At 40.3% G+C, this 15,696-nt stretch overlaps 1 protein-coding gene across 1 annotated transcript in view; it reads right to left on the bottom strand.

Moving 5' to 3' along the window:
* EFCAB5 (EF-hand calcium binding domain 5) overlaps positions 1–15,696 on the bottom strand; it is an 89,743-nt gene that overhangs the window by 15,542 nt on the left and 58,505 nt on the right. The window contains exons 13-18 of the mRNA XM_007452467.1: positions 14,638–14,794; positions 11,738–12,027; positions 8,851–9,020; positions 7,872–8,100; positions 5,929–6,081; positions 1,471–1,574 (exon numbers count right to left, since the gene is read on the bottom strand). Coding sequence (XP_007452529.1) covers positions 1,471–1,574; positions 5,929–6,081; positions 7,872–8,100; positions 8,851–9,020; positions 11,738–12,027; positions 14,638–14,794 — 1,103 coding nt within the window. The remainder of the gene's footprint in view (positions 1–1,470; positions 1,575–5,928; positions 6,082–7,871; positions 8,101–8,850; positions 9,021–11,737; positions 12,028–14,637; positions 14,795–15,696) is intronic.

Below are 15,696 nucleotides of genomic sequence, written 5' to 3'. Positions count from 1 at the left end.
ATCTCTTTTTATCTCTTTCCCTCTTTCCCCATCTACATGATACTGAGTGTATCTTTTTGTTTTTTTTTGGCCGAACTTTGGCATGCGGAACTTCCTTAACCAGGGATCAAACCCCCTCCCCCTGCAGTGGAAGCCCAGAGTCTTAACCACTGGACCATCAGGGAAGTCCTTACACGATATTGAGATGTCATTCCTTTGAGGTATTTGTAAAAATGTTGGTGCTGTGCATAGCCTCAAAAGCACGTTTAGGGAATTCCCTCGTGATCCAGTGGTTAGGACTCCGTGCTTCCACTGTAGGGGACAGGGGTTCGATCCCTGGTCGGGGAACTAAGATTCCATATGCTGCACGGCATGGCCAAAAGACAAAAAAAAAGCACACTTATAGTTCATAACATCAATCCTATGATGATAGGGAAGGTTATGTCCCTTCTTTTGCTATTCCTACCCCTTGCTGCAGCTGAGCCATCACTTTGTGTCTTTATGATAACCATAGTAATGATGCATCATGCTAAGCTTTCTTGGTCAACAGAGGTCCTCAAAAAGCGCCTGCTCTGGGCTTCCCTGGTGGCGCAGTGGGAGAGAGTCCACCTGCCAATGCAGGGGACACGGGTTTGTGCCCCGGTCCGGGAAGATCCCACATGCTGCAGAGCGGCAGGGCCCGTGAGCCATGGCCGCTGAGCCTGCGTGTCCAGAGCCTGTGCTCCACAACGGGAGAGGCCCACGTACCGGAAAAAAAAAAAAAAAAAAAAAAGCACCTACTCTAAGTTACACACAGAAATCCAAGGTTATAAGTCTGGATGTTACAAGGACTCCTGTAACACTCTTGACCAGCACAAGGAATAACTGTATGGAAAAGAGCTTAAAACTGAATGAACATTCTGGTATGAGGCCAAACTGAAATTGAATTAACATAGGTACTTAAATGTCAAATTAACCTACTAGTCTGAGATAGGTTACCGCCTATTCAACTATGCTGACCCTCTAAGAAGCAGTAGTCCTTTTTTGCAAAAGATGTATTCTAGTTAAGATCTGTTTTGCATCTGTCCACAGTTTAATAGCCTTTGCATTCCACAGGTGAGAGGCATTCAAGGTTATCTAGAACTGGGGGTTTATTAAAGGCAACATTCTTTGCCTCCTCCCCATCTTTGCCCCAGACTGTCTTCTTTAAATAAAAAATACAAGTCCACAGGCTAGTTAACATTAAGAGGATGAGCTCTGATTAAGTGATGTGGGTGTATTTTTCATAACCATGGTGGGTTTTTGTTAATTCCGTGTTTACAGGACAATTATAGAAAATAAAACACTAAATTGAAATCTGTTTTAAAAAGGACTTGAGGGGGAAAGGACCCAGGCAGACAAAGGTCTGCAGTAATTTTTCTTTAAAACCCAATCAGAATGAGAGCCAGTGTATATTAATAAGAGGCAGAAGCTGGCAGTCAAACAAAACAGACCATGAGGTATGTCTCATACCTGAAGATGCAAGTCTCCCTAAAGATGATAGGGGGATTCCTGTGGATTTCTGTTAGACCCAGGTGCCCTGTGACCATCATATTCCGTAAAACATAGTCTGAATCCTTGAAAAGAGGCAGAGATATCATTAGAGAGAGGAGTACATAGACTTCATACTCTCTCTTTTTTAAAAAATATTTATTTGTTTTTGGCTGCGTCAGGGTCTTAGGTGTGGTGCATGGACAGCGTGCGTGCTCTTTGTTGTTGCGCGCCGGCTTCTCTCTAGTTGTGGTCTGTAGGGTCAGTAACTGCAGTGCACCAGCTTAGTTGCCCCGAGGCATGTGGGATCTTAGTTCCCCGATCAGGGATCAAACCCCTGTCCCCTGCATTGGAAGGTAGATTCTTAACCACTGGACCACCAGGGAAGTCCCCTAGACTTCATACTCTCATTAAGACTTTTGGGGACAAATAAATAGAAAAAAAATTAGAAAAGCTTAGGTAATATAAAATGTTTTTCAAATTATAGGTCAAGGTCAATATAATTTTGAGCCACAATGATGCCAAACACTTGGGCCTCAAGGTTTGGGTCTCAGAATTTTTTTTTCCTATCCTCACTCATTCTATTGGTCATCCCATCCAGTCTCATGATTTTTGTTTTGTTTTGGGTTGTTTTGGTAAAATATACACAGCATAATATTATCATTTTAACCATTCATAAGTGTGCAATTCAGTGGGATTAAATACATTCACAATGTGTAACCACTCGAGTAGTTTTAAATATAATTTATTTACCAGCCTGGATTTCTCCCAAACACTAAGCTCATATATCCAACTGCCTATTCAATATCTCCACTTAAGATGTCTAATAGACATTTCAAATTATATTTTAAAAAAATCTTTTTCAATTTATTAGGTAAGAAATTATCTTCTACTTAACTTTGTATTTATTTCATTATGAGAACAATTGAACATTTTTTCCCATGTTTATTGACCATTTGCATGAGGTTTTTTGTTTAAATAAAATTGTCCTTTGCTTATTTTTATTTTGGATTTTCAAAATCTCATTGACTTTTATATAACACTGTTAATCCTTTGTCAGATATGTGGCAATTAGTTGTGTTTATAACTTTGATGCAGGAAAGTTTTACATTTTTATGTCATCAATGTATCAACCTCGCTTTAATCATTTCAATCTTTGAAATAGAATTAGCCATCCCTCCTCAGACCATGGCTGTAAATTCCCTCCTATCCTTCATTTTCTTAGCTATTCTCATGCATTTATTCTTCTTCCAAATGAAGATTAAAATCATTTGGCCAATTTAAAAAATCATGCTGGAATTTATCTTTGAATTTTGTTAAATTTAAAAATAATTTTGGTAAGAAATTATATTTTTAAAAAGTGGTCTTCTTGTGAAAATAATCATGATATGACTTTTTAACTTTATGAAAAAATTTTATGTCTCTTGGTAAAGTTTGTAGTGTGCTTCAGGTAGGACCTAAGCGTGATGGAGTGAAGTGGGGGGAATGTTCTGGGCAGGGTAACAGCATTTTTGAAGTCCCTGAGGTTAAAAAAAAAAAGGTTTCGTGATTTCCCTGGTGGTCCAGTGGTTAAGAATCCACCTTCCAATGCAGGGGTTGGGGGTTTGATCCCTGGTCGGGGAACTAAGATCCCACATGTGGTGGGGGAACTAAACCTGTGTGCCACAACTAGAGAGCCCATGTGCTGCAACTAGAGAGAAGTTGGAAACAAAGAGCCTGCGTACCGCAACAAAGACCCAGCACAGCCAAAATAAAAGAAATTTTTTAAAAAAGGTTTCTATTATGTATGGTGGGATGTGAAACATTAATTGTGGTATTGTATACCACCCTCCTCCCCACTCAAGCAGAAAGTCTGTACTGCCTAAGAAAAGAAATGTGGAGAGGTGGAAAGCAGAAATCACCTGCTAATCTGTGGCTTTTGTTTTTTCAAAAGCCTACTTGATATAACTTAAGATAGCAAACCAGGCACATGTTAGACCTCAGGAAAGTAAGAGACTGAGGTCTTGGTCTTGCTGGCTGTCAGCTGGGGGCTGCCCTTAGCTCCTAGTGACCTTGGGTCTTTGTACAGCTTCAGAACCAGCAACAGAGTGTCAACTCTCTCACACTGCCATCGCTCTGACTCTTCTTCCATCCTTTCACCTTTCAGGGACCATAGCCAGAAAAGGTTATCTGCTTTTAAGGACACGTATAATCGATAGGGCCTACCTGGCTAATCCAGGACACTCTCCCTTTCTCAAGGTCCTTAATACTAATCATGTCTGCAAAATTCCTTTTGCCACTAAGGTAACATATTTACAGGTTCCAGGAATTAGGATATGAACGTCTTGGTTGGGGGAAACATTATTCAGCCTACCACAGTTAAATATTTAACAAATTTGGTGCTCCAAAGAAATACTTAGACATAGGTGCTTTGGGGTGATAAACTAAATAAATAATAATAATAATGATATTTATTATTATTCACAATAAAAGAGAGAGCCTGAGTTTCATATCTAAGAGAAATTGAAACTCCTATGTTCCCTCATTTATAGTTATTGTCAAAAGAGTGAGAACTCTTTTTCCTCCATGACTCTGTACCTTACAGAAACATGGGCATGAGGTGAGGTGGGGTGTCTCAGAATCTACTTAATAATCTGTATCAGTCAGGATGTCAGGAGGAAGCAGATGACACACCAGTACTGGCTAATTTGAAGAGAGTTTAATAAAGGGACTATTTATGAAAGCATGGGCAGTACTTAGAATCCCAGGCCTAGTAACAATGGGGAGCTGCCACCATTTTTAGCCTGAAGAGGCAAGGGATGGACGCAATTACTGGAACTTGGAGAAGACAGGAGAGGGAGAGGGCCACTTGACTAAAGGTACAGTGGCCTTTAGTCGAAGAACGCAGCTAACCCACAGCAACCTGGCAGAGGGGAGAGCCAAAAGCAGAAGGAGAGCCTCCCTCTCCTTCTACCCACCAATCTCCTACTGGTGCCTCTCATTGGACAATCCCAAGAAGAAGCTAAAGGCCAAGGAGTCCATTGATTCAGTCTGCTTTCTCTACCTGGCTGTGACCCCACCCAGACCCTGGCTGCTGAGTGGTCCTCCTCTCCCCGTCGGGATATGGTCTCCACCTCCATAAGATGGCCTTGGGTCAGATGGATAGTGACCCTTGTGGTCTTGTCCACAGCATTACAATTCTGAAACTACACGCCCCTTCAGCCGCGCTTCTTGCCGACTGCTATAGGCGATGTTAACCTTCTTCATGGGCCCTAGGTGCTGTTTCTCTGAGGGCTCCAACAAAGAGCTTAGACGCTGGCCAAGCGGAATGCTCCCCAGACCCCACACGCTACGGCCTCACTGTGTCTGTGGCCTATGGGACCTGGTGGTCTGCCCCCTATACTGAGAGGTTCTCACCGCCGCCCACCCAACACATACACACCAGGTGGTCCGCCCCAGTTCAGAAGGCACTTGAAGGCTCCCACCCCCACCCCACCCCAGGAGCAGCACCCACAACTAGGCATTCTCCACCTCCTTGGCCTGGTCACCCCATCAGAGAGCTCTGTGATTCTGCCCTCTTTAGCCAAGGCCTCGTCAGCTTGATCCAGCCACTGAAGGAGGGAAGCGGGGACCTGGAGGGAAGGAAGGAAAAGAAGCCAAAAAGGAAGGGAAGAGGCACCTGTGGGACGGCCAGGTAAAGGACTGAAAGACAATCAAGGTGTAGCCACCACCTGATCAGGCACCGTGCAGAACAGTTTAGCCTTCTTGAAAGGAAGACCCCTTTCCATTCATTCTTATCACATGAAAAATCCTAACATTAACATTAAGTGTAAAGAAGCAAAGCAAACACTCATCAAAAACTCATCACATTGTAGATAGGGAGCCTTTTTTTTCTTTTTTTGATTGGTGTGATATAAGGTGACCTTCCAAACCAGGGGTGCCTCATCCCTTCCCAGTTCACCCATATGATCCTGGTGGGGTCTGCCAGTTACTGTAAATTTCCCACCCTGGCCAGGAGGGGCATATCTCAGGATAGATCAAAACGAGTTTTCTTTCCTTGGTTTTTTCAAATTGGAACAGGAAAGAAAAATTCTTTTTCAGTTACTAAGCATCAGGCTTGCCCTGTAGAAAAAAACCTGTCTTTAGCCAGAAGGACAAAGCCAAAGTGCAGAGGGAAGCAAACGTGAGAACTGGGAAGAGAAATAACATGAGAGAGCCCAGATGGTCATCCTGGAAGCCAGCCTGACTCCTGCCCTTTCTTCATTTGGTTACCTGAGTTAATCAATCCCACCCCTCTTTGGCTAAGGCAGTTTGATGGATTTCTGCCACTCACAACCAAGGATCTTGAGTTGGGGTCATAGCATAATAGCTAACTGAATATGCTTTAAAATACGAGCAAGACAATAGTATCTAGAAACTCTGTTAACCTGGGGAGGTCTAACACTGCCCAGCCTTGCCTACCTTCGCTGGGCTAGGCTCAGTGAAGTATGTAGTGATGGCAGTGATGCTGGATGTGACGCTGTAGAGCCAGCTGATGCCAGTGATCACAACATGCAGGATATGCTCTCGGCTGTGGACGTAGTGATAGGCAGTACTAAAAACATGGGCAACTCCCTGTAGAGACAGAAGATTTAAATTGCCTTTTCTATTTAAAACACCAAAATAATTAGTAATGCATCAATTGGATTATCTTTTTAATTGATAATCTACTTCCTGCAAATTATTCATCAATTCTCAAAAGGCAGTGTTCCAGATTCTACTATGAAAAAAGCATCACAGGGCTTCCCTGGTGGCGCAGTGGTTGAGGGTCCGCCTGCCAATGCAGGGGACGCGGGTTCGTGCCCCGGTCTGGGAGGATCCCATGTGCCGCGGAGCGGCTGGGCCCGTGACCCATGGCCGCTGGGCCTGCGCGTCCGGAGCCTGTGCTCCGCAACGGGAGAGGCCACAGCAGTGAGAGGCCCGCGTACTGCAAAAAAAAAAAAAAAAAAAAAAGCATCACAGTGAAATCAAAAGTAAGGAGAGATCTACCATAAGATCAACCTAACTTACTGTGTTTCCTGACAATCATCCAGTGAAATCTGTGATATGTGCTATCAGAAAATAGTGTCAGAAGAACAAGATAAACTTTGAAATGAGAAAAAAAGGTTTAAAAGCCAAGAACTGATGTCAACCTTGGACAGATGGGTAAGAGCTGCCCTGATCTGATGCAATATTAATGTCTGCATCTTTACAAGGCTACTGTCATCAGATCAGCAAGCAGTACAGGTGTGCTGGGTTCCAAGGCCTGCAACACGCTAGAGCACACCATCTTCTTAGCTACATAAAGAGAGACTGTTCTACAGAGAAGGGACGGGAAGTCCTTAGAACCCATCTGTGGTCTTCTTGTCAAGAAACTCTAGGAACCAAAAATTCTTCAAAAATATGTGCATTTTATATTAGGACCCAAGGCATCTAAGGGTAACCCAGGAGCCTTTACCTCCAAGGGCTAGAGAGTCAATTTGGAATTCACTTTGACATATTCTCTAATAAGACCATACATAGTTCACCTACTGATAACTCCATACACTTCCATTTTGCTTCTTAATATCTTCACATGATTCTTACGTCTGATGAGAATGAACCTTATTATTAAAAAAGATGTCCAGGGAAAATGATTCTACCACTTTCCTCAGTTGTACATCCAGTAAATGAGAGGAGAAAAAATTAAATAATGGTAAATAAACATCAAGAGCATACAGGGGAACAAATGATAGTAACTTCCTGATTGCTGCTATGTCCCAGTCCATTGCCTCCATAATGGTTTTCAATCTTCCTTCACTGAAATTTCTATTCATAAAATTAAATTTAAATGCTTGTAAAAATGGTCCAGTTATTTTATAGTCTTAAAAGTGCCTCTCCTTTTTGAGATCTAACATGAAAACACGAATACTCGAGAAACATTTAGGCTTTTCCTTCACTCTTTATCCTCAAAAATTATAACACTGAAATAAGAACTATAGGAAGGCATATCATATTTAGAACCACTTGTGGAAACAGCAAAGGATTTCAAGGTACCACTATTAATAAAACATTAATATGTCCCTTCTAAAAGTTCATTCCTACTTTTTGGGTTTTAGTTAGTAGTCTAATAGTTGGATTTCAGTTCTATAGCAGAAAATGCTGTTCCTATGATTAATGCAATCAGCCACATATTAACAATCTTCCCAGACAGGCTAAGACATAGATGGGCAACTGAGGCTGAGTCCTTCCATGTGTAACGGGGAGCCTCTCCAAAGACTGATACAAGTATGATGACACTATCTATATACATAGCTTCACTCTCATCTGGTTTCAGGTTTCGTTTTTTAAAAAGTATAGGAGAGACCACCCTACCATAGACCTTGAAGAATTTTTCTGTGCCTTACCTGATAGAATTTGATCTCATGGGGTAGGAAGATGTTTATTTTCTGGGGATCTCTTAAGGTATCAACAGCCAAGACCCCAAAGATCCTCATATATGCATCCTGAAGAGGCAGAGCCAGGAATGACCCATTTTGATCGTTCTTCTTGCGGGAATGGTTCCAGAAGAAGATGCTCCCATGGTTCTGAACTTGGGGGACGTGTATTGGCTTCCCTTCATCCACTACTGTAAAGCTGAGAAATAGGAATATGAGGATGGGAGAAAGGCAACAGGAGGGGGCTTTAGATTAAACCATGCAGGAAACTAGATCCAACCATTCATAATCATTAGTATTATATGTCAGAGAAGTGGACTCAGATAAAATTACCAGTTAGGAGAGTCTGACTTGAGAGAAAGATTTAAAAAATAAGCTTAATGGTGTGTATATAGAAGAAGAAAGATGTTGCTCAGAAAAAAATGAGGATGGATGAGCCAGATACAGTCAGATTAGGGGGACACGATGGAAAGGGCAAGGAATTAATAGTGATTATATTGTTATAATGGTTGCAATATCCAGCTGCATTTGATGTGGAACTCTAAATGTTGTTGGGGAAAGACTGCTACAAAGGAAAATAATATCAAAAAAAGTTGACATAGAGGGCTTACACTATGACAGGCAAAAAAAAAAAAAGCTTAGATCATAACAGAGAAAACATATATAAAAAGGATGCAGGAGACATAACTTACAGAGTAGGCAGAAATAATTGAACTGAAACTGTGAAGCAGAGTCCCTACATGGAAAATTAATGCCTAAGAGTGAACTCTAGAAACAACCAGGTGAAACCATCCAAGACTGGAAACCCGTCACCTCCTGCTCTAGAAAGTTTGGTGATCTGAGGCATTTCTCTCTTGGGCAGCTAACTAGGATTTCAATACTAGTTTACTTCACAAAAGGAATTATTTTTTTTAGAAGGGTGAAACCAACCTCTTCAAGATATTCTTACCTGATCCCCTTCATGTCCCTGTAGAGCACTCTGTTCAGTACAAATGGAGCATCATCTAAAGTACAAGCTATATTCCTCAACAGAACCTTCCCTCTATCAGGCAGTAGTAGGTTTTCTTCTAAGAGGGAAATGTGAGCACTGATCTTCTTATTTCCATGGGCTTCAGCATCCTATGGCAAAATGTTTCTGACCATTTATTTGCCAATAGCCAAAGAGCTATTCTCTTAATCATGTCTCCCTTCATTAGCCAGTTTGTGTATCTGAACCCGATAATTTAACTTTCCTGAATAAATGATGCAGATATTACCATTCATAGGCAGTGGGGGAAAAGCTGACACCACAGCTGTTCCTGAAACCTGAGTTTTAGTGAGTGGAATAGATATACACTATGTCAATCAGACTAGTTTACTTAAAAAAAAAAAAAACCTGCCAGGTCTACTTAAATTTAGAGGTTTAAAACTTGGATCCCTTTGAACCATACTCATGTTGTATGGGCTTCAGTTAAAAGTACTTATTTTAGAGAGCTGGGGCAACAAGATGACTTCATTTCATTCATATTTCTTAACCATCTACTATGATGTGAATATGGGAAAAAATGCTCTCAAGAAATTCTTAACATTGTTTTGCTATGACATTGGATTTACATCATTTCAGGAAAGGACTACTTGGGGATACAGATTGCAGACTTTACTCAACAACTATTTCTAATTAAAATAACTGAGAATTCTCTGTACCTAAAATATTATAACAATATTTTATGTTAACCCATATATTAAATATGCCCATAAATTGGGGACATGAGAGACACTTTCTCTGATATTTGTCTCCTCTTTCTATGTACTTGGGTTTGCTCTTTGTGCTTTTCTTTTCCCTTCTGCCTTGATTCCTCCTTTTCTACATAGAAGATCAATAGGCTAACTAACAAAGATGTATTAAGATGTATCTTAGGGTGGGCTTCCCTGGTGGTGCAGTGGTTAAGAGTCTGCCTGCCAATGCAGGGGACGTGGGTTCAAGCCCTGGTCTGGGAAGATCCCCCATGCCGTGAAGCAACTAAGCCCGCGAGCCACAACTACTGAGCCCGTGTGCCACAACTACCGAAGCCCACACGCCTAGAGCCCATGCTCTGCAACAAGAGAAGCCACCGCAATGAGAAGCCCGCGCATTGCAACAGAGTAGCCCCCACTCGCCGCAACTAGAGAAAGCCCACGCACAGCAATGAGACCCAACACAGTCAAAAATAAATAATTTTTTTAAAAAAGATGTATCTTAGGGTACTGCAGATCTCTGAAGCAAGTTGGAGCAATATCTCTTTTTCTTGACTGTTCTCCTGTTGCTGGTCACATTATTTCCAACTACATTGGAAAATTCAGCTATTCAGGAGATGATTCCCATAATCAAGTGCTGCTATTTAGCTGAGATGAACGACGTAGTTTCCTTGGATCAATGGAAGCTGTGATATATGTAGAAGACAGCCATACTGTTTCTGCCTGGAAAGAGCAGCAAGCTGGGAGTGTCTGAGGTGGCAGTAGAGCTGTGGACAGTGGTCCATCCAGGTCATGTATTTTAAGTGACAGGATTCTGTAATAGTCTCAGATTGTTTCTAGGCAGTGCTATGAAATATAGTGTCATGTTGGATTCTACTTTATAATGACTTTATGATTTAAATAGTTCCTTTTAAAACTGACTCCCAAAACATCATGCAAGGGAAATATAGCTTAAACTGCATGTACATCTCCTCACGGCTATTTTTTTCTTTAACATCTTTCTTGGAGTGTAATTGCTTTACAATGCTGTGTTAGTTTCTGCTGTATAACAAAGTGAATCAGCTATATGTATACATAAATCCCCATATCCCCTCCCTCTTGTGTCTCCCTCCCACCCTCCCTATCCCACCCCTCTAGGTGGTCACAAAGCATCAAGTTGATCTCCCTGTGCTATGCAGCTGCTTCCCACTAGCTAGCTATTTTACATTTGGTAGTGTATATATGTCAATGCTACTCTCTTACTTCGTCCCAGCTTACCCTTCCCCCTCCCCGTGTCCTCAAGTCCATTCTCTACGTCTGTGTGTTTATTCCTGTCCTGCCCCTAGGTTCATCAGAACCTTTTTTTTTTCTTTTAGATTCTATATATATGTGTTAGCATACGGTATTTGTTTTTCTCTTTCCGATTTACTTCACTCTGTATGACAGACTCTAGGTCCATCCACCTCACTACAAATAACTCAATTTCGTTACTTTTTATGGCTGAGTAATATTCCATTGCATATATGTGCCACATCTTCTTTATCCATTCATCTGTCGATGGACACTTAGGTTGCTTCCATGTCCTGGCTATTGTAAATAGTGCTGCAATGAACATTCCTCACGGTTTTTTTTTTTTTTTTTTTTTTTTTTTGGCGGTACGCGGGCCTCTCACTGTTGTGGTCTCTCCCGTTGCAGAGCACAGGCTCTAGATGCGCAGGCTCAGCGGCCATGACTCATGGGTCCAGCTGCTCCACGGCATGTGGGATCTTCCCAGACCAGGGCACGAACCCGTGTCCCCTGCATTGGCAGGCGGACTCTCAACCACTGCACCACCAGGGAAGCCCACGGTTATCTTTTAATGTCAGTTTATTGTCTGTTCTAGGCTTATATGACTTTTGGCACAAATGAAATTAGGAATCCCAAGACATAATTTTATTTCTTATACCTTTCCTCTCTGCTTGCCAACTTGCAATCATTCCAGTTGCATCTTTACTAGGCTTTGGGTCATTGTAAAGTATTGGAGTGAATAAAACATCTATAGCAGCAATTTCTCAAGAGAATTTAGTGTGTTCCTCCTTTGTAACCATTGCACATCACCTATTGTAAGAAAATTTTTCTCTTATATATCATTTTAGAAAACACACCTGGGTGAGGGCCTTAAAGGTCTCTGCGTACACTGGCTCCAGGGATACTCCACTTGTCTCTGCAGCACGTTGGATTTGGTGCAGCCACTTTTGTCTGGCACAATTTCTCAGACTCTCAACATGGCTCCTTTCTAAAGTATTCACCAGAAACTCCACAACGCTTTCCAGAACTTGATCTTCATTGCCCCTGAGTTCAGATACAACCAATTCTATGTATTTCTGAAACTGTTTGGAAGACAACCTCACTTCATGACCAGGGTGTGGCTTTGGAAATTGGATGTGTAGTTTAGCTAAAAGACATAAATACAAAACCAAGAACTAATCAAAAGTTCATTCATCTGTGGGGGAAATTTTCATTCTCCTCTCTTACAGCAAATTGAAGCCTCTGACAACTGCTTCCCATGGAAAACCAGGCATATCAAAGGCACCTCAAGTCCACTGCAACATCTTACAGTGACTTCCTATACTGAACTCAAGATGACTCTTATGTCATCTGTTATTGTTTTGTTTTAATTCTACCACTCAGCCAGGTGAAACCTTATAACATCATCCTTAGGTCCTTAAATTCTAGAATCCATCGTGTCCAACTCCTTCATTTTACCCATGTGGACACCTGACTCTATAGAGGTTCAGTAACTTGCCCATGGTCATGTGACCATTTAGTGAAAGATCCAGTATTGGAACCCAGCTCTCCTGACCATTGTGTAGTATCTTTTCCTCTGTGGAACATAGTTCTCTGTTATGAAGTTTTCCCATCTTGTAAGTGGAAACCACCTCATTATGCCTTTTGAAGCTTCATTAAGTAAATTGTCTTTGGAGGCAGTCTAAGACAAGTAGTGTAGTATAATGTACAGTTTGTAGAAGGCATAGTTAATGAAGAACACATGACAGTTGATAAACTTAGGTACCTTTGAAGATCAACGTATTGGTTACGTTCATTTCTGAAAGGGTTGAAGACCTTAACTAACTCTGATTGCTCTTTCCCTCATGTACTACATACTTTAAGAATTTGAAATCTGTTATGCCAAAGTAATCAGATAAATCCTTAAACCCAGTGAAGAGCAAAATCATTTATACTGGGATCTAAGCAAATGAAGGAGAGAACTTATTACATTAGAATAAGATTTTTAGTAGCTTTTGATTGAGAAGAATTGATCAGAAGAGAAAAATATAATATAGGAGAAGAAAAAGTCATTAAGGAGAATCAGAAGTTAAGTAACTTCAGGGGAAACTTGCAAGCCATTCAGACTAGAGAGGTGAATCAGACCTTGTAGAAGCAGAAAGATAAAACAAGAACGGAAAATAGGCAGAACTGTGGAGTAGTTTGGATTCTTTTAACCCCAAGAGCATGGGTAGCCAGGTACACAAAAGGAACCTAACTAAGTACAGTTAAGGTCTTGGACAACAATTCAACTCCTGATTGCTCTGACATTTTCTATATTCCCACCAGCAATGCACAAGGGTTCCAATTTCTCCATATCCTTGCAAACACTGTTATTTTCCATTTTAAAAATTATAGTCATACTACATGAGCAACAAAAGCAAAAATAAATTAGTGGGGCTACATCAAACTAAAAACCTTCTGCACAGCAAAAGTAGCAACAAAATGAACACCTACAGTATGGGAGAAAATATTTGCAAATCATATATCTGATAAGGGGTTAATATTCAAAATACATAAGGAACTCATACAACTCAATAGAAACAAAAAATCTGATTGAAAAATGGGCAGAGGAACTGAATAGATACTTTTCCAAAGAAGACATGCAAATGACCAAAGGTGCATGAAAAGATGCTCAAACATCATTAATCATCAGAGAAATGCAAGTCAAAACCACAGTGAGATATCACATCACACTTGTTAGAATGACTGTCATCAAAAAGACAAGAGATAACAAGTGTTGGTAAGGATGTGAAGAAAAGGGAACCCTTGTGGACTGTTGGTGGGAATGTAAATTGGTATAGTTACTGTGGAAAACAGTGTGGAGGTTCCTCAAAAAATTAAAAATAGAACTACCAAATGATCCAGGAATTCTACTTCTGGATATATATCTGAAGGAAACAAAATCACTATCTCAAAGGGATATCTGCATCTCATGTTCATTGCAGAATTATCACAATAGCCAAGATATGGAAACAACCTAAGTGTCTGTCAACGAATTAATGGATAAAGAATCATGGTGTGTGTGTGTGTGTGTGTGTGTGTATGACGTATGAATTATATATATATGTATGTATGTATGTGAATGACACATATACCATGGAATATTACTGAGCCATGGGAAAGAAGGAGATCCTGTCATTTGCAACAACATGGATGGACCTTGAGGGCATTATGCTAAGAGAAATAAGTCAGACAAAGACAAATACTGTATGATCTCACTTATATGTGGAATCTAAAAAAGCCAAACTCACAGAAACAGAGTGTAGAATGGTAGTTGCCAGGGGCTGGGAGTGGGGGAAATGGGGAGATGTTGGTCAAAGTGTACAAACTTTCATTATAAGAAAAGTTCTGGGATTCTAAATGTACAGTATGGTGATTATAGTTAATACTGTGTTGTATACTTGAAAGTTTCTAAGACAGTAGATCTTAAATGTTCTCATCACAAAAAAAGAAATGGTATTGTGTGAGGTGATGGAAGTATTAACTAAGCTACTGTGGTAATCATTTCACAATATATGTGCATCAAATCAATACATTGCACATCTTAAACTTACACAATGTTACATGTCAATTATATCTCAATAAAGCTCAAAAAAAATTATAGTCACACTAGTAGGTGTGAAGTGGTATCTCATGGTTTTAGACCAACCAGTGTTTTAACTGTATATATGCCATAATACTGGGAAACTTGAAGCCAAGTTGTTACCACAACTTAAGAAAATTCTTATATTTTTACCTTTCTTCATAGATTCCTTTTCCATTCCCTCCTTGTATGTGTACAAGAGTTCATCAACTTCTTTCAGATCCAGGAAGCCTGAGCCATCACAGTCCCACTTCTGAAAGAGGGCATTTAGGAGAAGTCCCCGTCGGACTTGGGAAGCATTTTGTCTAGCCTAGGATACAAACAGGATAACAAAGCACAGAAGATATACCGTATTGTGCTAGCTGGCATCTTAGGCTTATTCCCCCCAAAGTGCGGCACTTTTTATAGAAACAGCTTTACTTTGGGACTAAGCATAAATATGAATGGTAAAATGAAGCATTTAATTTTTTATTATTTAAAAAAATTTTTAATTAAAAAAAATTTTTCAATGAAGCATTTAATTTTAGTTCTCTAAATATCATTTCTTTGTTTCACCTCTAAGCCAAAAAGCAGGCATTCTCTGCATTGAGCTAAAACACATTAATTTAGGAAGGGGACTCACTCCTTGAGAATCTTTGATTCATTCCTTTCCACTCCCTTACTAGTTGTTCAAGAATGTGATAAAACATGGGGTGCTCTGCCTGGCTTCTTGATGGAATATGTTTTGTAGTAAAGGGGGTTGGATGGCAGTGTTCAAACAACAAAAAAATGACTGTGTTCAAAAATTCTTTTTTATATTTAACATTGACCTAACTTGATATTAATTTTATTTACCGTTTAGACTTTTTTACTAGATTATGTCAACTAGATAGTAATTTAATTTCGTTGCTAAAAGAAAGTGAACATATACCATTTGATTAAATGGGGGGAATAGTAGTTGAGGAGGCAAAAGGAATATCAACTCTAGTTTAGGTTGAGAAGACTCATAAGACTGATAAGTTTACTGAATATGCCTGGTGAACCTGATTTATGTGTTTCATGTAAGAGTACATAAGTTGTTTATATCAGCTAATGTGTTTGCATTTATCACCTAAGTAAGTAGTAATTTCTTAAGAAATATGTACTACCTTGGTGCACATGAATAAAAATATATATTCAAGCCACAACTGTACCCCTATGTATGTGCATTTGCAAATGTACTCACACAGCAGA

This window comes from Lipotes vexillifer, unplaced genomic scaffold (genome assembly GCF_000442215.2).
Source record: "Lipotes vexillifer unplaced genomic scaffold, Lipotes_vexillifer_v1.1 scaffold216, whole genome shotgun sequence".
Taxonomy (NCBI): Eukaryota; Metazoa; Chordata; class Mammalia; order Artiodactyla; family Lipotidae; genus Lipotes; species Lipotes vexillifer.
This window is presented reverse-complemented; position numbering and strand designations above follow the sequence as displayed.